The following is a 27,534-nucleotide window of genomic DNA, read 5'->3' as shown; positions in this document are numbered from 1 at the left end:
AAGTAAATATAAATACACATTTTGAAATGTAACATACATGGTCATCCCTATGTGCCTTACCATTTGAAAGGTGTAGAAATATGGATTGGGTCCATGTTTGAGCGAGGAGATTGTACATAGTGGCTGTGGAAGGAGATTAAATGGTTGGGTAGGTGACAGTGTACATGGAATCAGGAAAATTGACACACTTTGAGTAGAACTGTAGGGTCCATCTGTGAGGTCCAAAGAGCAGGACTGACTGCTGTGGTTATAGCATTACAACAGCAATTATACTTCAACAATAATACTTCATTGGCTGTATAGGATGTCCTGAAGTGGTGAAAGTTGTGTAAGAAATACAACAGGGAGTGCCAATACTGTGGGGTTGTTTGTGACAGCTAACTTGAGCTAAACAACTTTTTCACCTCTATAAATCTGTTATAAACCAAAAAAAAAACACCAGTCTCAGTCAGTGTCTAGTAAAATACTTTATTGAAATCCCATAATTCACAATTTCCATTGCTGAACACCCAGGAAATTCTGAACTAAGCAGGGAAGGAGGGAACTATACCAAACGCACTAAAAAAACCTCTTGTAAAACACCAAAAATAAGTTAAAGAATTGTCAAATGACATTTAAAAACACACGTGTGCACACACGTGCACACACACACACACACACACACACACACAAATACTCTTTAATAAAAACACAATGGAACATACAGGTAGCTAATACTGAAACAGTTGTCCACAGCAGACATAAGCACTTACTGAGGTCTGAGAGTGGCCATCCCAGAAAAACATATACCTAAAAAAATTCTAGTAATATTCGATTGACACCAAGTCCTGCTAGTCTAGGGGGCAAGAATCCATAGCAGGGGATGCAGTGTGTAGGTTGTACTTTCATTGTAGTTCAGCCATCTCATACAAATTCCATTTTGAAATCTAATGCAACATTAAAATGTTGATTTCCCCCCCCATGCTAGTTCCTTGGGGTAATGGCTGTCGAGGTATTTATTAGCGATTAAATGAGTATTGCCACATTGTCAAATTGTGCAAGGGACAAAAAGGGCTTAAAAAAAACCCAGCAAATGTTTATACCCACGTCTGTCTCTCTAATGCACAAACAATATATCTGTCACAATCTTGACCATTTTTCCCCCCACAAAAAGAATCTGCTTAAAATGCTGAGTATTAATCAAACTTAACAAGCAATTCATTAGCTTATATGGGAAATCAGAGAACACCTCTCAGCCAGTGTTGGAAAACCACAATTGCTGCTCATCTCAGTCTATAGGTGGGAGCTGGGATGGAATAAACATGCTTTTGAAACAAGAGAAAGAGAGACAAGAGATAGAAAGTCAGGCAGCAGAAGGCTGTGCAAAACAGGAGCCCACAGGTAATTCTACCCTGGACTGCTGATCGGAATGCAAAGTTGTTGTTTCACTGATATTGAAGTGGGATAGTGTTATGCATGTTATTTTTCTATCATACACAGACAAGTTGTATTGACTGAACTAATCAAATCTGATCATAACCATCACCTTCTATATTCACCTATGAAATAAAGCAGCCCAACGATTCCAAGCAAGTCTCATCTGATCCTTTGTGAGAAAGAACAGAGGTACGTGCAAAAGACATCTCATTGTTCTACTCCCACACCCCGGTACTGGATATAGGGCAACGAGCATCAAGCCCTATTAAAAATAAGGCAATCTGGCTGCTTCCAGGGGTGAAGGAGGTCACCAAACACACGGAAAGTATTTATAGCAGAGTCAAATCATAACAGGATGTCACCTTGCAGGAACCAGCATCAGTGAGTGAAACATTAGAGTGGTGGGGGGAGCAGAGGGGGGGTTTCAGTGTCCCCCCCCCCCTACCCAAACACACAAGGTAGCAACAGAATCTGGGTGAACATCAGTAAGAGAAAGTGTCTCTACAACCTTACTCAACGTCCAAAATCGCTCTAAAGGTTCCAGACTACTTATGAGCAACACTGTCGGAACCAACTCAAAAGAATTAATACATTTGATTGACACAAGGGATCTTACTTCAAGGAACTCAATGTGGGAAAATGTGAACTTATCTGCTTTGGCAGAAAGAATAGAAAAGCAGCAAATTATTTAAATGGAGATTGTGCAGAAGGATCTGGGTGTCCTGGTGCATGAATCAGGAAAAGTTAGTCTGCAGGTACAGCAAGTGATTAGGAAGGTAAGTGGAATGTTGTTTATTGCAAGGAGAATGGAATATAAAAGTAGGGATGTTTTGCTATAGTTGTACAGGGCATTGGTGAGACCACATCTGGAGTGCTGTGTACAGTTTTGGTCTCTTATTTAAGAAAGGATACATGTGACTCCAGACCCACAGCAATGTGGTTGATTAAAAAAAAGCCCTCTGAACAAGGGCAATTAAGGATGGGCAATAAATGCTGGTCTAGCCAGTGCCACCCACATCCCTTGAACAAATAAAAAAATAAATATGCATTAGAAACAATTCAGAGACAGTTCACTCGATTGATACCTGGGATGGGTGGAAAGATTGGACAGGCTGGACCTGTATCCATTGGAGTTTAGAAGAATGAGAGGCAATTTTATTGAAACATATAAGATCCTGAGTGGGGGTTTGACAGGGTGGAGGCTGAGAGGGAGAGACTAGATCCAGGGGACACAGTTTAAAAGTAAGGGGTGTCCCATTTAAGACAGAGATGAGAAATGTTTTCTCTGGGAGGATCAGGAATCTTTGGAACTCTCTTCCCCAGAGAGAGTGGTGGAGGCAGGGTCATTGAATATTTTTAAGGCAGAGGTAGACAGATTCTTGACTAACGAGGGAGTCAAAGGTTATCGGGGGAAGGCAGAATGTAGAGTTGAGGCCACAATCAGGTCAGCCATGATCATATTGAATGGTAGAGCAGGCTCGAGGGGCCTCCTCCTGCTCTTAATTCGTATGTTCATAAAACTAAAACGCTGACCATTCTGTCCAGCAAACTGATAAGTTTGCAGGAAATAATGCACATTGCTTGTCCTCCCCGCTCCCTTCCCTCAAAGCCAGATCATTGAGAGCAATGACATTCAACAAATGCAGAGAAACCCAAAGGGCTGGATGGACAGAGACCCTTGACCCACCTCAGCAAGGGCAGGGGAATTTAGCAGGCCATGAGGAACGAACATTCTAATGGCCAATAGGTCAAAGCACTGTTCCGGAAGGCCTCAGCAGCTGCCTCCATTTTGTGCTGAGCTCATCCCAGGAAATGCCAACATTGAGCTCCTTTAAAGAGTGTCACAGACACTTGACCGAGGACCATGACTGTGGCTGGACATCCACGATCACATCTAACTCAGCTGAGGCTAATAGACTGCAGAAGAAATACAATTACCTTCACGCACACTGGTACTCAGGAAATAGGAGCCCTAGATCATTTGACACAACTTTGTGCCACTTGTGACGGTCTTGCAGTCGCCCCCATCAGGATTTGGTAACGCCATAGGCCAGATCTTTAATCTGTGTCTGTGTTGTGTAACTGCACATCAACCAGGGATTAGGGGAAGTGATCTCAACCAACAGTGCACTAAACCCTGGCAGATTGGGCCAGGGTAAAAAATAAAGAGACATACAATCGTACATTCACTCAGATTATCCAGAAATGTCCAGCGGAAGGTCTAATTGGCTCTTTATGTGGGTGACAACAGCAGGAGAAGGGGGGTTTCCTCTTCGAGAGCCAGTTTAGAGTCCCAACTAAATAGAAAAACCTTTGGGAGAATTCACAGGAGTGTCACACAAGTTCAGGATAGCTGCCAAGTACAAACTCTCCCCAGGGTCCTGGGGCCACATTTATCCCTCAGCTGACATCAAAATTGGCCCCCACACTGTTTATATTACAACAGTGACTACACTTCCGAAGTACTTCATTGGCTGTAAAGCGCTTTGGGGTGTCCAGAGGTGGCGAAAGGTTCCATCTTAGATAACGCAAAGTTTCAACACTTCAGACGGACACTCAAAGAGTACCGAACAAAACTTTGGAATCATTTAACTACCAGTCGGGTACTGCGTTGTACGTGTGGTGGAGGGAGAGGGGAAGAAAAGTGGCCAATAAGCCCTGTCCTGATCACTGCACTGAATGTGGCTGAGCCGTGATTCAATCACTATCCTGCATTAATGTGAGACAGGAGATGGAGAAGAGAATCTCTCAGCCTCCACTACTTTTGAACAGGGTACACATCCCATGAAAGTATTCTTTAACAAGCACCAAGAGAACTATTCCCAGTGAGAGGAGGCTCAGTAACCAGGGGACACAGATTTAAGATGATTAACAAAAGATCCAGAATGGGGGATGAGAATGTGTGTTTCTTACACACAGCGAGTTGTTGTGACCTGAAAGGGCGGTGGAAGCAGATTCAATAGGTACTTTCAAAGGATGTAAAAAATTGGAAGGGAAAAAACTGCAGGGCTGTGGGGGTAGTTGGGCTAATTGGGAATATCTTTCAAAGAGCCAGCATGAGCATGATGGGCTGAATGGCCTCCTAGAAGCCAAGATTTGATAAAAATGCTACATTGCTCAAGTAAGCCTTCATCATGTGGGCTATAAACTACCTGGACCTAATCACTTTCCCACCTATCAATATCTCTGTGATTCCCTCTCCTCACTAATGTTATCCTCACTGTCAAGAGCAAATTCCAGTTATTTTAAAAAAAAATTAATTCTTACTTTAAAAAAGCTCAAGTAAAATAAAAATCAGCTTCTGCCCATTTGCTGCCGCAGGACCCCAGCCCATTCCAAGCCACCAGAGCAGGCTCCGTCTACAGGCTGCAATTAGGTGCTGTTTCTGGCCCACCTTGCCACCCCTACACTTTAAAATAGTTAAATAAGAGCAACACCTTCAAACCTCACCCACGGTACAGGAACGACTGAAGCATCCAACAAGAATAATTCCAGGCTGCTCGAATACATCATAGTCATGTGGAGTATATACTCCTATCCACCCAAGGATCAGTTCCTTAATTCACTAACACTCCACCCACAGGCCTGTGCTCAGGCAGCCAGTGTATACAAACAAAACTTTACCACTTTGGACATTTGTTCAACCAGCACAAGGTGTGCCTTTTCAAGTTTCACAAAGGAATAATAATTCTTCACTTTCATCCTCCACCTCCTTCAGCCAGTTGGCCCTACAAGGTGGGCAGAGCTGCTCCCCCAAGGGAGGAAGGGCTCCAGAGACCTTCCAGGAATAACCTGGAGCCCGAAGGATGAGAAAGACAGAAAGTGAATTGGGTGGATAAAGGAGAGGGAGGATTGGAGGAAAGAGAATGTTCTGAATGATGTCCACTTGGCAGCTCTGAGACTGGGAGTCCCACACGGTGACAATCCAGTTACTTCACATGGACGTGGCAGGTGAGTTCAAATTAAAATAGAACTGAAAACGGCCACTCACGTGGGGGCTCAGGGCTGACCCCTCCCCACCCCGTCCCGGGGTCCGGGACTGACCCACCCTAACCCCGCCCCGTCCCCGTCCCCGGGACTGACCCACCCTAACCCCGCCCCGTCCCGGGGTGCGGGACTGACCCTTCCTGTCACACTCCGGGGTCCGGGACTGACCCACCCTAACCCCGCCCCGTCCCAGGGTCCGAGACTGACCCACCCTAACCCCGCCCCCTCCCAGGGTCCGAGACTGACCCACCCTAACCCCACCCCGGGGTCCGGGACTGACCCACCCTAACCCTGCCCCATCCCGGGGTGCGGGACTGACCCTTCCTGTCACACTCCAGGGTCCAGGACTGACCCTCCCCTTCCCTCCTCCCTTCAATAGCCCCCTCAGGATGAGTTTAGATAGGCTGATTGCTGTTTTGTAGTGTTACAGATCGGGGAGTGGATCTCCCACGTTAACAAAGCACCAAAAAGTTAAAACCCTATTTTTGTCTTTAAAAACTAAAGCTTTAAAATTAGTGAAGAAAAAAGTAGCGTTAAAACTCAGTTCTTGTCATTGCCAATCGTAGCTACGATGCTGCGGCCCTGGTCTTCACCAATCATAGTTACAATGTTCACTGTCCTGGTTGATCCCAGCTACGAAGTTTGTGACTTCACTGGTAGTAGATATGTTGCTTGCAGCCTTTGTTGATCGTAGCTGTGATGCTCGGGGTCTTGGCTGGTCATTGCTACGATGTTGATGGCTCTGGTCTTAGGCGGAGTTCAGTGTGCAGAGGACGACGGTGATTCAAGCTGAATCCCAATAAGTGTGGGGAGGTGTTGTGAGCTGACCGATGGCAGGATGGGCCGCGGGTTCTGCCGAGCTCCCGGGGGCAGTGCCACCGCAGGCCGGATGAGGGGGGGAGGCGGTTGGTTGAGTGGAGGCCGGGATTGGAGGAAGCGGCCCTGTTGTAGGGGAGGTGGCTGGCGGTGGAGGGCGGGGGCTGCTGGCAGGGTTGGCCTGAGCAGTGGAGGAGGCTGGGAGAGGGTTGCTGGGGTCACTGGGGTGGCAGCTGGAGTCGGAGTGGCTGGAGCTGGGGCAGCAGATACAGTCGTCACTTGGACCTATGGAAAGAGAAGAGGGAGAAGGGGGTGGGGGAAGAGGGGTTAAAGTTCATTGCCAACGGACACAAAACCCCTTCCAGAATTCGGCTGAAGATCCAACCACTTCCTGCAAACTAGCTCCTCAAATGCTTTTCTCAAATGCAACTAATATCCCACCCCAGCCCCCAACCTCCCTCCAGTCAGTCCCCAACACTACCACCACCAGGCAACATGTAACTCATGTACCTCAGCCTCCTCCTCTACTTCCTCCTCGCTGCTGGCTAGCGATTGGTTGGAGCCACTGCCATCGTCCAGTCCCGACAGAGTCCCAGCATTCCCCTGCACTTCCTGCTCTGCCTCCCACTCCTGCAGGATCTCCTCCAGGTTGAAACGGCGACGGTAACTGATGAAAAAAGTCTTCACCTGGGCCAGCGTCTTGTTCCCGATCACTTCCGCGATGGCCTGGAAATTCCGCCCATATTTACGGATTCCTGAACATAGAAACATTTTGGGATTTTTTTTCCTTTGGGGTGGGGGTGGGGAATTTCCATCTTCCAACATGCTATCCAAAACAGAGAGAGGGTGTTCCTCCGGTTCCAAGCCCCCTCCCCAGTCTCTGTTGCTGAGGAAATGAGGTGACTGGTGCCCATGTCCACAGCCAATACGGGGTAACGCGAATTTTACTTCATTCCACCTCCCCCACTCCCCACAGCCTTTCAAATTAACTTCAATCAACACAACTTGGATCAGGAACTAAGTGGATTGGGGGAGGAGGGAGAAAGAGAGAATAAAACACATCTTTCTCATCTGACAGGTCAAGTCAAGCACCATCTAGTACATGAACGGACACTGCCCAGCTGAGGAGACTCCCTACAGCCTCTGACTGAATGAGATCCCTCACTCCTGCTAGAAAGGAGGAGGTGCACTGAAATAACAAGCTAAATGGAGTAGGGTGGGGGGAGTAGGGTGGGGGAGCAGGGCAGGGGAGCCTGCAGTATTCATGAAGAGGTGTGGATACCTTGAACAGCGAGGAGCTGCTCCTCGGTCGTCCAGCGAGAGTTGAGCTTCAGATTGGACTGTGGAGACGGAGAACGAGAGAATTACAACACAAAGTACATCTAAAAATAAACTACACTTGTACAGGTCAATACTTCAGCTCAAAACAGAGAGAATCTCCCATTCCTCAAGCGTCTTTCACCCACACAGGACATCCCAAAATGCTCAACAGCCAACGAAGGACTTTTTGAAATGTAGTCAGTGTTGTAATGTAGGAAAACTATTTGCATGCAGCAAGGTCTCAGACGGAGAGGTGACGGAAAAACCAGATCATCTGTTTCTAGTGAAGTTGCTCGAAGGATAAAAATTAGTCCAAGGGGCACTGCGGAGAACTACCCCCTGCTCAGTGGCTATGGAAATTTTTAAACATGAACCCGAGAGCACAGATGGGGCCACAGTTTAACAGCTCATCCAAAGGATGTTACCTCAAGTGCAGCATTCCCACAGTACTGACCATCTGACAGTGCGGCACTCCCTCAGCACTGTCCCTCCGACAGTGCGGCGCTCCCGCAGTACTGACCCTCCGGCAGTGCGGCACTCCCTCAGCACTGACCCTCCGACAGTGCGGCGCTCCCTCAGCACTGACCCTCCGACAGTGCGGCTCTCCCTCAGTACTGATCCTCCGGCAGTGCGGCACTCCGTCAGCACTGACCCTCCGACAGTGCGGCACTCCCTCAGTACTGACCCTCGACAGTGCGGCGCTCCCTCAGTACTGACCCTCTGGCAGTGCGGCGCTCCCTCAGCACACTGACCCTCCGACAGTGCGGCATTCCCTCAGCACACTGACCCTCCGACAGTGCGGCATTCCCTCAGCACACTGACCCTCTGACAGTGCGGCGCTCCCTCAGCACTGACCCTCCGACAGTGCAGCACTCTCTCGGCACTGACCGTCCAACAGTGCTGATCCTCTGACAGTGCGGCGCTCACTCAGTAGTGACCCTCGGACAGTGCGGCATTTCCTCAGGACCGACCCTCCGACAGTGCGGCGCTCCCTCAGCACTGACCTTCCGACAACGCGGTGGTCCCTTAGTACTGACTCTCTGACAGTGCGGCGCTCCCTCAGCACTGACCTTCCGACAACGCGGTGGTCCCTCAGTACTGACCCTCCGACAGTGCGACACTCCCTCAGTACTGACCCTCCGACAGTGCGGCGCTCCCTCAGCACTGACCCTCCGACAGTGCGGCGCTCCCTCAGCACTGACCTTCCGACAACGCGGTGGTCCCTCAGTACTGACTCTCTGACAGTGCGGCGCTTCCTCAGCACTGACCTTCCGACAACGCGGTGGTCCCTCAGTACTGACCCTCCGACAGTGCGGCACTCCCTCAGTACTGACCCTCCGACAGTGCGGCGCTCCCTCAGTACTGACCCTCCGGCAGTGCGGCGCTCCCTCAGCACTGACCCTCCGACAGTGCGGCATTCCCTCAGCACACTGACCCTCCGACAGTGCGGCATTCCCTCAGCACACTGACCCTCTGACAGTGCAGCGCTCCCTCAGCACTGACCCTCCGACAGTGCAGCACTCCCTCAGCACTGACCGTCCAACAGTGCTGATCCTCTGACAGTGCGGCGCTCACTCAGTAGTGACCCTCGGACAGTGCGGCATTCCCTCAGGACTGACCCTCCGACAGTGCGGCGCTCCCTCAGCACTGACCTTCCGACAACGCGGTGGTCCCTCAGTACTGACTCTCTGACAGTGCGGCGCTTCCTCAGCACTGACCTTCCGACAACGCGGTGGTCCCTCAGTACTGACCCTCCGACAGTGCCGCAGTCCCTCAGTACTGACCCTCCGACAGTGCGGCGCTCCCTCAGCACTGACCCTCCGACAGTGTGGCGCTCCCTCAGCACTGACCTTCCGACAACGCGGTGGTCCCTCAGTACTGACCCTCTGACAGTGCGGCACTCCCTCAGCACTGACCTTCCGACAACGCGGTGGTCCCTCAGTACTGACTCTCTGACAGTGCGGCGCTTCCTCAGCACTGACCTTCCGACAACGCGGTGGTCCCTCAGTACTGACTCTCTGACAGTGCGGCGCTTCCTCAGTCCTCTACTGGGAGAGATGGCTTCGATTATATCCATGATGAATCAGCAAGGCTCAGTTGAGGCTCATCTCTGCGTCAGGAGTTTGTGGATTTAAAAATCCACTGGAATACTATGGGAGTGCTGCATTGTTGGTGGTTCCATGCTCTGAAGGAGACATTGACCCAATCGAACTCAGGCGTATAGAATACAACTTTATTTATAAACCCATGAGAGGCGAACCTTTTCACAGGGAGTTGTGAGGCTGCACGATGTACGACCAGAGTTTGTGAATGAAGCAAAGACCAATGTCATAAAGTATGGATACCAGGGGGCCCACATGAGATTAGGATAATGCTCATGGGGAGGAGAAACCCAGCATGACTGTATGGGCCGAATGGTCTGTGCCCATGTTGAAATTCTCTGACTGTGAATGATGAGATCACGCTACTTGAAGAGAAGTTGGAATTTCTCCTTATGTTTGAGAGCCAAAATTCCTCCATCAAGTCACATCACATAAAACATCAGTTTGTGGGACTCGTCTCCAACTCAAACACCAACTATCACAGTATAAATATGAGTATTGGAGGGTACAGGCAATGTCCTGATGGAGGGAGGGTTAGCGATATCACACTCATACCTCTGGTGGTCGCAGTTTGTCAATCCCCCCATCCAGTGTCTGTTTTAATGAGCTGTTTATCTGTTTTATCGTCTGCACCTGCAGTTCAGAAGTGAGATAAAAGTGACATCTCTGGCAATAACCGAAGAACATCTACTACTAAAGCTTTTCGGAAAACACCCCAACTATCCTGTTCTTACCATATCCCCCAAACTCCTCTTCCCCAGAAATTCATCCAATTTCATCTTTTACTCCATGATTCTCCCAGCACGGGGTTAGATACAGAGTAAATCTCCCTCTACACTGTCCCCATCAAACACTCCCAGGGCAGGTACAGCACGGGGTTAGATACAGAGTAAAGCTCCCTCTACACCGTCCCCATCAAACACTCCCAGGACAGGTACAGCACAGGGTTAGATACAGAGTAAAGCTCCCTCTACACTGTCCCCATCAAACATTCCCAGGACAGGTACAGCACGGGGTTAGATACAGAGTAAAGCTCCCTCTACACTGTCCCCATCAAACACTCCCAGGACAGGTACAGCACGGGGTTAGATACAGAGTAAAGCTCCCTCTACACTTTCCCCATCAAACACTCCCAGGACAGGTAAGCACGGGGTTAGATACAGAGTAAAGCTCCCTCTACACTGTCCCCATCAAACACTTCCAGGACAGGTACAGCACGGGGTTAGATACAGAGTAAAGCTCCCTCTACACCGTCCCCATCAAACACTCCCAGGGCAGGTACAGCATGGGGTGAGATACAGCGTAAATCTCCCTCTACACCGTCCCCATCAAACACTCCCAGGACAGGTACAACACGGGGTTAGATACAGAGTAAAGCTCCCTCTGCACTGTCCCCATCAAAAACTCCCAGGACAAGTACAGCATGGGGTTAGATACAGAATAAAGCTCCCTCTACACTGTCCCCATCAAACACTCCCAGGGCAGGTACAGCATGGGGTGAGATACAGCGTAAATCTCCCTCTACACCGTCCCCATCAAACACTCCCAGGACAGGTACAACACGGGGTTAGATACAGAGTAAAGCTCCCTCTGCACTGTCCCCATCAAAAACTCCCAGGACAAGTACAGCACGGGGTTAGATACAGAGTAAAGCTCCCTCTACACCGTCCCCATCAAACACTCCCAGGACAGGTACAGCCCGCGGTTCAATACAGAGTAAAGCTCCCTCTACACTGTCCCCATCAAACACTCCCAGGACAGGTACAGCACGGGGTTAGATACAGAGTAAAGCTCCCTCTACACAGTCCCCATCAAACACTCCCAGGACAGGTACAGCACGGGGTTAGATACAGAGTAAAGCTCCCTCTACACTGTCCCCATCAAACACTCCAAGGACAGGTACAGCACAGGATTAGATACAGGGTAAAGCTCCCTCTACACTGTCCCTATCAAACACTCCCAAGACAGGTACAGCACGGGGTTAGATACAGAGTAAAGCTCCCTCTACACTGTCCCCATCAAACATTCCCAGGACAGGTACAGCACGGGGTTAGATACAGAGTAAAGCTCCCTCTACACCGTCCCCATCAAACACTCCCAGGACAGGTACAGCACGGGGTTACAGAGTAAAGCTCCCTCTACACTGTCCCCATCAAACACTCCCAGGACAGGTACAGCACGGGGTTAGATACAGAGTAAAGATCCCACTACACTGTCCCCATCAAACACTCCAAGGAGAGGTACAGCATGGGATTAGATTACAGGGTAAAGCTCCCTCTACACTGTCCCCATCAAACATTCCCAGGACAGGTACAGAACGGGGTTAGATACAGAGTAAAGCTCCCTCTACACTGACCCATCAAACACTCCCATGGTAGGTTCAGCACGGGGTTAGATCGAGAGTAAAGCTCCCTCTACACTGTCCCCATTAAACACTCCCAGGGTAGGTACAGCACAGGGTTAGATACAGAGTAAAGCTCCCTCTACACCGTCCCCATCAAACACTCCCAGGACAGGTACAGCACGGGGTTACAGAGTAAAGCTCCCTCTACACTGTTCCCATCAAACACTCCCAGGGCAGGTACAGCATGGGGTTAGATACAGAGTAAAGCTCCCTCTACACTGTCCCCATCAACACTCCCAGGGCAGGTACAGTCAGGGTTTGATAGGGTAAAGCTCCCCCTACTGTAGCAGAATGATATTTTCTATTTCCTGTATCTGTCATCTTGTGGCTCGAGCTACCAAATTAAGAATCAGTCTTGTTGCAGGGTTGGGAGTGGGAATTGGCAGAAAGACAGGCTTCTCAAACTCATTTGATATCAGATCCTAAACACAGGAAACTAGGACCATCTACTTCACCACCCACCACAACCTCTCCCGAGTTTTGGGCTGTGTTTGATTCCAGAAGTGGAAGGTCAGGATTTAAATCATTGCGGGATCAGTTCCCAAAGTAAGTCTGCAATTGCCCTCAGCCCACCCCAGGTCTTGTATCTTCCACTTGCTCACCTGGCGTTTGATGGAGATGAGCTGAGAGTCCAGCTGTCGGAGGGAGATGGTGGCAGCATTGGGGTTAGCAGAAACTCCAGCTACCTCATCTTGACTCAGGTACATGTCCTTGGGCGGCCGTCTCTTTGAGCGCGGCGGGTGGTGACGATACTGGATGCTCTGCGACTCTCTCTTCACTGACACGGATTTGCCGTTTGTGGGTTTCTGCTCACCAGCACGCTGCAGGTCGGGGAAGGGCAAAGATCAGAAGCAGAGTTTAAAACTGTTTTTGTTCACATTCCCTCCCTGTTTTAAATACTACCCCCACAACAAGTATTTTCTTTTTAATCCACTCTCTCTATGCCAATGGTGATGTCAAGGCTAGAGATGGCGGTGAGCCACCTTCTTGAACTGCTGCCACTATGATAGTCTTTGTAGAGATTTCCAAAACCTCTTCAATTGCTTTACTGTTCTTGCACCCCCACCCCGCATCTCCCCAGTCCACCCCGCAATTTTCTAAACGCTAAGAAGCTAGTGTAAGGAATTTTTGTTGGACTGCTGTAAAGAACATTATCTGTTTACTTTCTGTTGGACCGTGGATTAGAATTACAATGGCTGCAGATTGAAATACTCCACTGCAACAGGATGAGAGATATATACAATGTTGCAGTCCTGGAACAGAGTGTGCCATGAAAGACAGGATGGTGCCAGAAAGGAGTCCTGGACCAAGCAAGCTGCCTGACAACAGCATTTAATTGGCTCCTGACTAGATGACCAGGGTGTGTGTGAAGAGCTGAATAGCTCCTAGCCTGAAAGGAACAAGACCTAAAACCTCTTTTCTCCTGTGTGTCGGAGATTCCAGTAATTCCACAATAATAGCTAGCTGTTTTTTCCTCTCCTCATATCTCTATTACCTGCTTGCTCTGAAAACCCCTGTCAAGAGGTAAAGGGGAAAATCACTGTTAGAGACATTAAAAGACAAGTGTTCAACCAGTGAACTAAATATTGAAAGTGCTGGAAGACCACCTCGTGTCATCAACAAGAACTGAAAGGAATTGGGAAGACATCGGTCAAAATCAATCCATCGAATCTTGTACTCCAGAACTGGTACTATTGAACAGTTTTATCCCACCCATAAAATCCATATTTTTGTGTTTTATACGTGTGTGTATAGGGATTTAAGGGGGTAGAGTTTAAGTTAGATTGTTAGAAGCTAGCAGTTCATATTTCTTTCTTTTGCCACTGGTTAACGACAGTTTGTTCAATAAACAGTTATTTACTTATGAAGTTTACAAACCTGATGCTCGTATTCTGTTAACCTAAATTAAACAGTTAGGTAGAATTGGGGCAATCTGGTGGTTTGGTCAAACTTTTCACATTTATCGCGGCTCAGGGAACAGTGGGGCTCGATATTACAGCGCACTATCCCCAGTGAGTCGTGACAGTAGGAACGAAGGAGAAGCAGAGCAATTTAGGGGTCCAAAAGCCCGATGGAATGTTGACCTTTATTTTGATGGTGGGAATATAAGGGTGAAAGTTGTTAGTTGGTTTTCTTTGCTGGTTCGGTTCTTTCCTCTCTTATTTCCTTTTTGTTTGCTTTCAGAAGATAACTATTCAGGATCCTGCCATGCATACCTCCTCTAGACACATCTTCTGTTTCTTTACACATCCCATTACCACTCTCTTCAGCCTAACACCACGATAATAATTAATAACCAACTCCCATCACAGGCCTCTCCTTTTGTTCTGCTTCCCAACCTCCCCATTTTTCATTTGCTCAAAACCTATTACATTTCTAACTTTTCCCAGTTCTGATGAAAGGTCAGTGATCTGAAACATATGCTGCTTGACCTGCTGAATATTTCCAAAGTTTTATGTTTTTATTTCAGATTTGAGCAGCCAGAGTATTTTGCTTATGTACAGTTGTATAAAGCTCTGCGTGTACCACATCTGGAGTAACTGCATTCAGTTTTGGGCACAGCACTTTCAGGGAGGATACACTGGCCTTGGAGGGGGTGCAGTGCACTTTCACCAAAATGATACCGGGGCTAAAAGGGGTAAATTGCAAGGGCAGGCTGCACAGACAAAGGCTTGGATTCCATTGCGTATAGAAGATTAAGGGTGATCTAAATGAGGTGTTTAAGATGATTAAAGGATTTGATGGAGTCAACAGAGAGGAACGATTTCCTCTGGTGGGGTGAGTCAAAGAAAGGAGGCACAACGATAAAGTTATAGCCAGGCTGTTCAGGGGTGTTGTCAGAAGCACTTCTTCACACAAAAAGGGAGTGGAAATCTGGAACCCTCTCTCCCAAAAAGCTGTCGAGGCTGGGGGTCAATTGGAAAGTCAAAACTGAGGCAGATAGGTTTTTGTTGGGTAGGGGTATTAAGGGATATGGAGCGATCAGCAGGAATTGCACTAATGGCCCAAGGAACTGAATGCCCTCCTTCTGCCCCAAAGGCAAGATCACACCTCATGGTTAAGTGGAACAGCCACTTAGGAGAACTACTGAATGCCACCTGTGAAATTGGACCTTGGCTGGGGGCAAAGAACAGGAACCCAATGAATAATACAAATAAATTAGAGCTGCAACTGCAGACAAATCTTACAACTGAGGAATGAGTTAAATAGTCCTTTTCAGAACACTGGACAATGTGTACAATTTGCAGTCTATGGCTGGCCTGTATAGTGTGCAAAAAACAAACTTACCTCCCTCTTGACATCAGGTTCATAATCACTGTCGTCCGCGATCTGCACTGTTACTTCCTCCGCCTCATCGTTACTGCAAAGCAGAAGAAAAACAACTGAAAGAGATGAAACACAGGAGATAAAGCAGGGATTGAAACGGCATCCAACTCTTCCTTGGGCCCCAGAAACATGGGGCTCCAGTCAATCTTAGTCCAAGATTCATAATGGAGCCTCATGGCCCCCTTCCCAAAAGCACGTTTATTTATCGAGCTTAGGTAGGAAAGGACAGGTTAGCTGAGCTACAGGGACCACAGGGCCTCTGGCTCAATTTCCACACTGTCAGTGGCAGAGAGGAGAAACTCCTGCTGGGAAGTATGTCATGGGAGGGCAGGATCAGGCTGGGCTGCGATGTGATGTCTCCTGCAGCTGAATAGACAGATGACAACGCTAGGCTAGGAATTGCCAGGGTGCCCAAGGGTTGCCCATATAGTACCTTACAGCTCAGCAAAGTGAGGGATGTGGGGGGAGTGCAGAAACAACCCACAGACCTGTCTTCCCGCTCTTTCTTGTGCACCAGCTTGCGAGCCTGCCGGTCCATCACGCTCGTTCGAGTCCGAGTCTTCTTCCAGGAGTAATAATATTTCACCAGGCTGGAGATGAGCTTGTCTGGTAACTGTCAGAAAGGGAGGATATCACTGACCGACTGCATTACTTGCCAGAAACCATCAAACGCTTGGCAAATTCTGGCAGGATCATCAGCCCTGCTTTCCCCACGCCCCACCCATTATAAACAAAAAGACTTGCACTTATACTGCACCATTCACCACCTCAAAGTGCTTCAAAGCCAATGAATGAAAATGTGGCAGACAATTTGCACACTGTGCAAGATCCCACAAACAGCAATCTGGTAATGGCCTGATCACTAACACCCCCTACTCCTCAACCCCCACCTATGGCACCTTCCCATGCCCACGCAGAAGATGCAACACCTGCCCCTTCACTTCCTCTCTCCTCACCGTCCAAGGGCCCAAACACTCCTTTCAAGTGAAGCAGCATTTCACTTGCATTTCCCCTAACTTAGTCTACTGCATTCGTTGCTCCCAATGCGGTTTCCTCTACATTGGAGAGACCAAACGCAAACTGGGCGACCGCTTTGCGGAACACCTGCAGTCTGTCCGCAAGAAAGACCCAAACCTCCCTGTCGCTTGCCATTTTAACACTCCACCCTGTTCTCTTGCCCACATGTCTGTCCTTGGCTTGCTGCATTGTTCCAGTGAAGCCCAACGTAAACTGGAGGAACAGCACCTCATCTTCCGACTAGGCACTTTACAGCCTTCCGGGCTGAATATTGAATTCAACAACTTTAGATCTTAAACTCCCTCCCCCCATCCCCACCCCGTTTCCTCCCCCTCCCTTTTCTTTTTGTTTTCAATAATTTATATAGATTTTTCTTTTCCCACCTATTTCCATTATTTTTAAATCTATAACTAATACCTTGTCAGTCTTTCCACCCCACCCCCACTAGAGCTGTACCTTGAGTGTCCTGCCATCCATTCTTAATTAGCACATTTTCTTAGATAATATCACCACCTTCAACACCTCTTTGATCCTTCTGTCTGTGACATCTTTTGATTATCTGCTCCTATCACTGCTTGCTTGTCCCTACAACCAACCCACCCTCAACTTCTCTCCCCCTGCCCCCCCACCTTAAACCAGCTTATATTTCACCCCTCTCCTAACTATACTCAGTTCTGTTGAAGGGTCATGTGGACTCGAAACGTCGACTCTTTTCTTCTCCACCGATGCTGCCAGACTTGCTGAGTTTTTCCAGGTAATTCTGTTTTTGTTTTCACCTATTTTAGGTGTTGGTTCAAGGATAGTCTCAGTGATCACAAGCACTGGCTGTTCTCTCTATAAGTCTGTCCTCGTAAATAGAGTCAATCAAAACTCAGCTCAACTCCACAGCACCTCTATCATGAGGGGTGGGGAACAAGCAGAGTTTCCAATCTGCTCAGCCTATCTCCCAGTCTCGCACCCACTCCTTTCGCGCTCCCATTCTCACCCCGTCCCACTCTGTCAATCCTGACCCACAGCACACCACTGGGACAAAATGAGAATTCCTAGCCCTGCAAGATCCTCTGCCTTGCACAGGCAAACCGCAGCAGCGTTTAGGCACGATGGGGCTTTGGCCACGCCAGCTCTCACCATCTGCTGGATGCGCTGGAAGCTCTTCCCATGGAAGCTGAAAGCCTGCTCAAACAGTACTTTGTCTTCTACAGTCCATTCATCCGGGAAAGGTGTGAAGTTGGCCAGGTCAGCGAGTGACTTATCAACGTCGTGTTTGTGCCACAGAAGCATTCCCAATGCCTGGGGCAGTGGAGAAGAGAAAGAGAGAGAGATGAACAGATATTAGGCACCGAACAATCAGCACACCAGATCTCTTACTGCCATCACCCCACCCCCCCAATAACCCAACTTTCCTCCCTCGGCCCAGCCTCACTACCCTGTACCCAATCTGCCTAATCATACCCCGTCCATCTATCATCCCCACCACCCCACCCCACCGGACCCCTCGATTAGATTCCAGTCTGTAACTCACTCCTGGGTATCTGTTATTCTATATATAAACCACCCCGACCCCCTCGATTAGATTCCAGTCTGTAACTCACTCCCGGGTATCTGTCATTCTATATATAAACCACCCCGAGCCCCTCGATTAGATTCCAGTCTGTAACTCACTCCCGGGTATCTGTTATTCTATATATAAACCCCCTGAAACCCTCGATTAGATTCCAGTCTGTAACTCACTCCCGGGTATCTGTTATTCTATATATAAACCACCCCGAACCCCTCGATTAGATTCCAGTCTGTAACTCACTCCCGGGTATCTGTTATTTTATATATAAACCCCCTGAAACCCTCGATTAGATTCCAGTCTGTAACTCACTCCCGGGTATGTTATTCTATATATAAACCCCCTGAAACCCTCGATCAGGTTCCGGTCTGTAACTCACTCCCGGATATCTGTTATTCTATATATAAACCACCCGAACCCCTCGATTAGATTTCAGTCTGTAACTCAGTCCCAGGTATCTGTTATTCTATATATAAACCATCCCGAACCCCTTGATTAGATTCCAGTCTGTAACTCACTCCCGGGTATCTGTTATTCTATATATAAACGACCCCAAAGCCCTCAATTAGATTCCAGTCTGTACCTCACTCCTGGGTATCTGTTATTCCACATATAAACCACCCCGAACACCTTGAGTAGATTTCAGTCTGTAACTCACTCCCGGGTATCTGTTATTCTATATATAAACCACCCCGAACCCCTCAATTAGATTCCAGTCTGTAACTCACTCCCGGGTATCTGTTATTCTATATATAAACCCCCTGAAACCCTCGATTAGATTCCAGTCTGTAACTCACTCCCGGGTATCTGTTATTCTATATATAAACCCCCTGAAACCCTCGATTAGATTCCAGTCTGTAACTCACTCCCGGGTATCTGTTATTCTATATATAAACCCCCTGAAACCCTCGATTAGATTCCAGTCTGTAACTCACTCCCGGCTATCTGTTATTCTATATATAAACCACCCCGAACCCCTCGATTAGATTCCAGTCTGTAACTCACTCCCGGATATCTGTTATTCTATATATAAACCACCCTAAAACCCTCGATTAGATTCCAGTCTGTAACTCACTCCTGTGTTGCTGTTATTCTGTATATAAACCACCCCGAACACCTTGAGTAGATTCCAGTCTGTAACTCACTCCCGGGTATCTGTTATTTTATATATAAACCCCCTGAAACCCTCGATTAGATTCCAGTCTGTAACTCACTCCCGGGTATCTGTTATTCTACATATAAACCACCCTGAAACCCTCGATTAGATTCCAGTCTGTAACTCACTCCTGTGTTGCTGTTATTCTGTATATAAACCACCCCGAACACCTTGAGTAGATTCCAGTCTGTAACTCACTCCCGGGTATCTGTTATTCTGTATATAAACCACCCCGAACCCCTCGATCAGATTCTAGTCTACAACTCCCACCTGGTTATTTGTTAGTTTATATATAAATCCACTCCTCTAGCCAAACCCCTTGATTAGGTTTCAGGCTGTAATTCACTCCTGGAGACCACCAAAATCTTCACCATACCTGTTCTATGTTGTACCCATGCTTCTCCTTGGCCATGGCGATATATTCATCGACTGAAAAGAGAGAGACAGGGTTAGAAAACTGCATCAAATGGGGGAATGTTCCTTAATAATTTGAAAACCAATATCATTGAAGAAAACTCTCTTAACAAAAAGTTTCAGGATTTGGAGAGGCTGCACCTACTAGAATCAGCCCAAGGATATGTTTGAATATTAGTCAGGATCTTGCCTCACTGTGATTGGCCTATCTACTGGCCTTACTTTCAACTGATCTCTCCCCACCCCGGCCTGCGATCGGCCTCCTCCCTCACCCCCCGCCTGCGATCGGCTTCCACCCCCCCACCAGCCTGCGATCGGCCTCCCCCCCCCTCCGCCTGCGATCGGCCTCACCCCCCCTCCGCCTGCGATCGGCCTCCCCCCCCACTCCGCCTTCGATCGGCCTCCCCCCCCCCTCCGCCTGCGATCGGCCTCCCCCCCCTCCGCCTGCGATCGGCCTCCCCCCACCTCCGCCTGCGATCGGCCTCCTCCCCCCTCCGCCTGCGATCGGCCTCCTCCCCCCTCCGCCTGCGATCGGCCTCCTCCCCCCTCCGCCTGCGATCGGCCTCCTCCCCCTACGATCGGCCTCCTCCCCCCTCCGCCTGCGATCGGCCTCCTCCCCCCTCCGCCTGCGATCGACCTCCTCCCCCCTCCGCCTGCGATCGACCTCCTCCCCCCTCCGCCTGCGATCGGCCTCCTCCCCCCTCCGCCTGCGATCGGCCTTCTCCCCCCTCCGCCTGCGATCGGCCTCCTCCCCCCTCCGCCTGCGATCGGCCTCCTCCCCCCTCCGCCTGCGATCGGCCTCCTCCCCCCTCCGCCTGCGATCGGCCTCCTCCCCCCTCCGCCTGCGATCGGCCTCCTCCCCCCTCCGCCTGCGATCGGCCTCCTCCCCCCTCCGCCTGCGATCGGCCTCCTCCCCCCTCCGCCTGCGATCGGCCTCCTCCCCCCTCCGCCTGCGATCGGCCTCCTCCCCCCTCCGCCTGCGATCGGCCTCCTCCCCCCTCCGCCTGCGATCGGCCTCCTCCCCCCTCCGCCTGCGATCGGCCTCCTCCCCCCTCCGCCTGCGATCGGCCTCCTCCCCCTACGATCGGCCTCCTCCCCCCTCCGCCTGCGATCGGCCTCCTCCCCCCTCCGCCTGCGATCGACCTCCTCCCCCCTCCGCCTGCGATCGACCTCCTCCCCCCTCCGCCTGCGATCGGCCTCCTCCCCCCTCCGCCTGCGATCGGCCTTCTCCCCCCTCCGCCTGCGATCGGCCTCCTCCCCCCTCCGCCTGCGATCGGCCTCCTCCCCCCTCCGCCTGCGATCGGCCTCCTCCCCCCTCCGCCTGCGATCGGCCTCCTCCCCCCTCCGCCTGCGATCGGCCTCCTCCCCCCTCCGCCTGCGATCGGCCTCCTCCCCCCTCCGCCTGCGATCGGCCTCCTCCCCCCTCCGCCTGCGATCGGCCTCCTCCCCCCTCCGCCTGCGATCGGCCTCCTCCCCCCTCCGCCTGCGATCGGCCTCCTCCCCCCTCCGCCTGCAATCGGCCTCCTCCCCCCTCCGCCTGCAATCGGCCTCCTCCCCCCTCCGCCTGCAATCGGCCACCTCCCCCCTCCGCCTGCAATCGGCCACCCCCCACCACGTGATCTGCCTATTTTTGATTCCCATCCTCTTTCCCGCTTTTCCCTTCATGCCTTCAGTGAAGTGTTTGTTCGTCAGTCTTCACTTTTCAAGAAAGATATAACCCCCGTCATGGTAATACTCAAGCTGACCTTCTTCATTGCTATTTTAGCTCAGATTCAGCTATGCTTGATTTTCAATTCTCAAACCAAGATCGTCACCAACAAAACTTACGTTTCGCATCCGAAATGTTGTGATTGGGAGACCATACCAGCATGCCCTTTGTATCCTTCTCACTGAAACGGGCAGAACTGTCTAAAAAAACAAACAAAGCTCAGTTGTGAATCAGAAAATTTCTTGTAAAAGGGGAGAACTCACTTACACATGGTATTACATATTGGAGAGTAGGGAAAACTATCACATGCTTGCCCATGCTGTGACTTGTGACTTGTACCTTGAGGATTCTGTGTTCTCGAGTTTTCAATATCAGTTTATGTATGTTTCTGTGTAGTCAGGCCTTTTCAGGGATTCTCAAGGGAGAAGGGATGCCACTTCAGTACTCCAGATCCGATCTAACGAAAGCCTCATGTAAATGTAACATACTTTCTACCCTCTTTGTTCAATTAGCCTTTTCAATTATTTTTCCTACCTGCCCAGATACAACCCGTGAAGCTGGATTTTTCCTTACTCAGATCCATGACAATCATGTGGTCCTGAAGAGCCTACACCAGAAGGCCAACAACAACCAGATAAATAGTAAGGGCCCTCAGGACAGTGCACAACGCCTCCTAAATATGTCTGTTGTCACTTCATTGCAGCTCCCGCTTCATAGAAACAGCTCACTACAACAGACCTCACGCACACCTCAAGGCCAATGCAATTATGGCCACTTTACAAATGGAAATCATACCTGGGTGACACTCTGGAACAACAGCTTGGTAATCGGATCCGACCCGGATCATACTGTCTAAAGGAGAGGAAAAAGCAAGGCAGAAAATTACTGGAATAGTTAACAACGGAAAGTAGTAAACATTGGAAGGGTGGAGGGGCAAGGAATGAAAAAGACTAAGACTGGGACTGCACCCATCAACTGTAAAAAAAGAAAAAGATTTTTTTTTGTCGAAGCTTTTTCTCTTGCACTCATCAGGACAATTTGCAAGAATGCCAAATGTAGAGGGAACAACTATTTATACAGTAGGAGCCAACCAATCAGCTCCCTGTTCTCATATTGTATAAATTGTTGTTCCTTTACATTTGGGATTCTTGCGAATTGCCTGAATGCAAGACGAAAAGCTTTGACAAAATTGTTTCTTATTTCAGCGATACTCAACTTACGTACGACCAAACAGAAACTGTAAAACAGGAGTTGTGGAAGATGAGATAAAAATATAGATCCTCACCATGCAAGCCGTGCTGGTCCCGTTTTTTCCACTCAATGGAAACGACAGACATGGCTCCGTGCGAGCGTTCCTCGTCGCTGCTTTCCTCCTCCGAGTGACGTGGGTGTTGGCTCCCGTTGTTGCTCCCATTGTTAATGCTCTTCATTCTGGTTCCACGGGACAGAATTCCCGTTGAACCCGACTTCTCCATCATTACTGGCATCGCTGTGGGAGCTGAGGAAGGAAAAAGATGGGAAAAGAATAGCAAAGGTGAATGCAGAATATTTTTTCCCATTGGATTGCGAGAGGAAGGCAAGGGGACACAAGACCAAAGGGTAGCACCACGGCAAGAGCTGTAATACTTCTGTGGGGAGGTGTAGGGGGAGCTTTACTAGTCATTCAAAGCCAGCCATGACCTGACCAAAACACAAAATGTTCCCTTTCCCAATGCCAACGCCGCTCAAAGAACCAAGCCAAACCAAATATAATTTTTAAGAAATGCTGGTTTAAACATTACTTCTTTCTACCTGTCGAAGGGTCAGTGCCTAGGGAGCGGCGTGCTGTCGGAGGGTCAGTGCCGAGGGAGCGGCGTGCTGTCGGAGGGTCAGTGCCGAGGGAGCAGCGTGCTGTCGGAGGGTCAGTGCCGAGGGAGCGGCGTGCTGTCGGAGGGTCAGTGCCGAGGGAGCGGCGTGCTGTCAGAGGGTCAGTGCCTAGGGAGCAGCGTGCTGTCGGAGGGTCAGTGCCGAGGGAGCGGCATGCTGTCGGAGGGTCAGTGCCGAGGGAGCGGCTTGCTGTCGAAGGGTCAGTGCCGAGGGAGCGGCGTGCTGTCGGAGGGTCAGTGCCGAGGGAGCAGCGTGCTGTCGGAGGGTCAGTGCCGAGGGAGCGGCGTGCTGTCGGAGGGTCAGTGCCGAGGGAGCGGCGTGCTGTCGGAGGGTCAGTGCCGAGGGAGCGGCGTGCTGTCGGAGGGTCAGTGCCGAGGGAGCGGCGTGCTGTCGGAGGGTCAGTGCCGAGGGAGCGGCGTGCTGTCGGAGGGTCAGTGCCGAGGGAGCGGCGTGCTGTCGGAGGGTCAGTGCCGAGGGAGCGGCGTGCTGTCGGAGGGTCAGTGCCGAGGGAGCGGCGTGCTGTCGGAGGGTCAGTGCCGAGGGAGCGGCGTGCTGTCGGAGGGTCAGTGCCGAGGGAGCGCCGCACTGTCGGAGGGTCAGTACTGAGGGAGCGCCGCGCTGTAAGAGGGTCAGTACTGAGGGAGCGCCGCACTGTAGGAGGGTCAGTACTGAGGGAGCGCCGCACTGTAAGAGGGTCAGTACTGAGGGAGCGCCGCACTGTAAGAGGGTCAGTACTGAGGGAGCGCCGCACTGTCAGAGGGTCAGTACTGAGGGAGCGCCGCACTGTCAGAGGGTCAGTACTGAGGGAGCGCCGCACTGTCAGAGGGTCAGTACTGAGGGAGCGCCGCACTGTAAGAGGGTCAGTACTGAGGGAGCGCCGCACTGTAAGAGGGTCAGTACTGAGGGAGCGCCGCACTGTAAGAGGGTCAGTATTGAGGGAGCGCCGCACTGTAGGAGGGTCAGTACTGAGGGAGCGCCGCACTGTTGGAGGGTCAGTACTGAGGGAGTGTCGCACTGTAAGAGGGTCAGTACTGAGTGAGCACTGCACTGTCGGAGGGTCAGTACTGAGGGAGCGCCGCACTGTTGGAGGGTCAGTACTGAGGGAGCGCCGCACTGTCGGAGGGTCAGTACTGAGGGAGCGCCGCACTGTAAGAGGGTCAGTACTGAGTGAGCACCGCACTGTCGGAGGGTCAGTACTGAGGGAGCGCCGCACTGTCGGATGGTCAGTACTGAGGGAGCGCCGCACTGTAAGAGCGTCAGTACTGAGGGTGCGCCGCACTGTTGCATGTACTGTCTTTGAAACGGAGGTGATGTCCACAGTCTTAAATGGACTTAAAAGATTCCCTGGGTCAATTTTATAGAACAGGAGGCTTCAACTGGCCAAATATTTACCTTTCAATCAAATCAGTGAAAACAGATAATCTGATCAATTATCTCATTGCAATTTGAGGGACCTGTCAGTGTGCAAACCTCCTACATCATTACACTTTAAAAAATACTTAGGTGGTTGTAAAGTGATTTGGGACATCCTGAGATTATGAAAAACGCACAAAAAAAATGCAAGTCTTTCTTTACTTCCAGCTTTGGTTACTGGTGACCCTTCCCACTGCCACGGATCAGAGATGGTACCAACCCATAAACAGCAGGTGAATCCCAGGTTTAACAACCAGCCTGTGCTCATTTCAGTGGCAGCTGGAGTACAACAAATTAGATGTGGATAGATTGGGCTCACTACAATGTCCCCATAATTGGACAGCCCACCTCCTGGGCAAAGTTTTGAAGTGTAACTATGGAACTGTTAGCCAGTGACACTCCCTCTCTGCAGACGGGAAGGAAATAAACTGGATTAAACGAGAAATTACAACAGGAAGTGTGGCCCTGCATCTCAAGAATAAAATGGCCCTGACAACGCCATAAATGTGAAGCAGACTTTAATGCAACAAACACCCAGGGAACAATATAAACCCACGGTAGCTGTTCTAGGAAGAGAAAGACTGACCTACAACCACCTCCAGAAACCTGTTGTGAACTGAGGTATCAGCTTCTAACTGCTTTGCTGTGTTTAGTTTACACCCTCCTGAAGGCCTCATCTCCTGTCCCGGGACTAGGAGGGAAAGCCCCAAGTGGAATTTTTGAAGTGCAATCCGGGTCGGTGATTGTTGGGGAGGCCTTTTGGACAAGCTCCTCAAAATGCTCTCTCATCCCAGCAAGGGGTCAATCAAGAGCAGGATCGTGTGCCAAACTCCTCCCTCTCTACCCAGGTTGCTATGGACAACAACTGCTGGTGATCAAACCTGGGATCTTCCTGCTGAGTGTGGCTCAGCTGCTGACTGGATCAATTTAATGAGCTGTTCGGAGGGTGGGTGAACCAGTCAGAGCTTTTCACTTTAATACTGCACCATATCAAACTAATGGACTTTACAGCGCACAACAGGCTAATCGGCCCAACTGTCCATGATAATGGCTTCACACGAGCCTCCTCCTACCCCCCTCTTCATCTCACCCTATTAGCATATCCTTGGCACCATTCTTGTAAACCTCTTCTGCACTCTCTCCAGTGTGTTCACATCCTTCCTATAGTGCGGTGCCCAGAAATGTATACAATATTCCAGCTGAGGTCTAACCAGTGTCTTATATAAGCTCAGCATAACTTCCCTGCTCTTGTACTCTATGCCCCTATTAATAAAGCTCAGGATACTATATGCTTTATTAAGTACTCTCTCCGCCTGTCCTGCCACCTTCAACGATCTATGCACATACATCCAGATCTTTCTGCTCCCGAACCCCCTTCAAAATTTCACCTTACTTTATATTCTGTCCATGTTCTTCCTACCAAAATGCATCACCTCACACTGAACTTCATCTACCACCTATCTGTCCACTCCACCAACTTGTCTATGTTCTTTTGAAGTTCCACACCGTCCTCCTCACAGTTCACAATACTCCCAAGCTTCGTATCATCCGCAAACACTGACCCCTGCACACCATGATCTAGGTCATTAATATATATCAGGAAAAGTAAGGATCCCAATACCGACCCCTGGGGAACTCCACTACAAACCTTCCTCCAGCCTGAAAAACATCCATTGACCATTACTCTCTGCTTCCTATTTTTCAGCCAATTTTGTATCCAGTTGCTACTGTCCCTTTTATTCCATGAGCAATAACTTTTCTCACAAGTCTGTTGTGTGGCACTGTATCAAATGCCTTTTGGAAGTCCATGTGCACATCGACAGCATTACCCTCATCGACCTTTTCCATTACCTCTTCAAAAAACTCCAGCAAGTTAGTTAAACACGATTTCTCCTTTAAAAATCCATGATATTCCTTATCAACCCATATTTTGCCATGCCACTATTAATTCTATCCCAAATAACTGTTTCTAGAATCTTGCCCACTGAAGTTAAACCGACTGCTCTGTAATTGCAGGGCTTATCCTTACAGCCTTTTTTGAACAAGGGCATAATGTTTGCAATTCTCCAGTCCTCTGGTGCCACCCCTGAGTCTAAGGAAAACTGAAAGATTATGGCCAGTGCCCCTGCAATTTCTACTCTCATTTCCTTCAATATCCTTAGATGCATCTCATCTGACCTGGTGCCTAGTCAACTTTTAAATACCAACAGTCTATTCAACATTTCCTCCTTATCAATTTTGAACCCTTCTAGTGACAAGAGTTTACTCGTCTGTCACCATGGTCTGGCTAGCATCTACCTCCTTGGTAAAGACGACTGCAAAGTATTAATTTAATACCTCAGTCATGGCCCCTTCGTCCGTGTGTAAATTCCCTTTTAGGTCCCTAATTAGCGCTCCTCTTCCTTTGACCACCCTTTTACTATTTATATGCCTACAGAAGACTTTGGGATTCCCCTTTATGTTGGCTGCCAGTCTTTTCTCATAATCCCTCTTCGTTCCCTAATATGCTTTTTCACATCCACTCTGAACCTTCTGGATTCTCCTTGGGTCTCAATTGTATTTTCTACCTGACACCTGTCATAAGCACACTTTTTCCTCTTTATCTTAATTTCTATCTCCTTTTTCATCCAGGGAGCTCTGGATTTGTTTGCCCTACCTTTCCCTTTCAATGGGATATACCTTGACTGTGCCCGAACCAATTCTTTTTTGAAGGTAGCCCATTGTTCAGCTAGTTTTTCCTGCTAATCTTTCATTCCAGTCTATCTGGCCCAGCTCCGTTCCTGCCCCATCGAAGTCAGCTCTTGTCCAGTTAATTATTCTTACTCTGGATTGCCTATCGTCCTTTTCTATCATCACCCTAAAACGAACAATACAATGATCACTGTCTCCTAAATGTTCCCCCACTGACACTTGATCTACTTAGTCCACCTTATTTCCAAGAACCAGGTCCAACAGTGTGTCTTTTCTTGTTGGATTGGAAACATACCGTAGAAAATTCTCCTGAACACAATCTAGGGACTTTTGCCCCTC

General features: G+C 49.5%; 1 protein-coding gene across 2 annotated transcripts; it reads right to left on the bottom strand.

Moving 5' to 3' along the window:
* Nucleotides 1–5,774: 5,774 nt before the first annotated feature.
* LOC144676867 (REST corepressor 3-like) lies at nucleotides 5,775–22,728 on the bottom strand. Of its 2 annotated transcripts, XM_078537181.1 has the most exons (12): nucleotides 22,511–22,728; nucleotides 22,021–22,077; nucleotides 21,345–21,425; nucleotides 19,480–19,532; nucleotides 17,518–17,679; nucleotides 15,861–15,985; nucleotides 15,334–15,406; nucleotides 12,648–12,866; nucleotides 10,197–10,274; nucleotides 7,502–7,559; nucleotides 6,730–6,974; nucleotides 5,775–6,504 (listed from the first exon to the last, which is right to left on the bottom strand). In XM_078537181.1, the coding sequence occupies exons 1-12, from the start codon at nucleotides 22,710–22,712 to the stop codon at nucleotides 6,163–6,165; spliced, it is 1,695 nt and encodes a 564-aa protein (XP_078393307.1). In that variant the 5' UTR covers nucleotides 22,713–22,728; the 3' UTR covers nucleotides 5,775–6,162. The 2 variants fall into 2 exon arrangements, with proteins under 2 accessions (XP_078393307.1, XP_078393308.1); XM_078537182.1 differs by lacking the exon at nucleotides 6,730–6,974.
* Nucleotides 22,729–27,534: the final 4,806 nt, after the last annotated feature.

This window comes from Cetorhinus maximus, unplaced genomic scaffold, assembly GCF_964194155.1.
Source record: "Cetorhinus maximus unplaced genomic scaffold, sCetMax3.hap1.1 HAP1_SCAFFOLD_2034, whole genome shotgun sequence".
Taxonomy (NCBI): Eukaryota; Metazoa; Chordata; class Chondrichthyes; order Lamniformes; family Cetorhinidae; genus Cetorhinus; species Cetorhinus maximus.
This window is presented reverse-complemented; position numbering and strand designations above follow the sequence as displayed.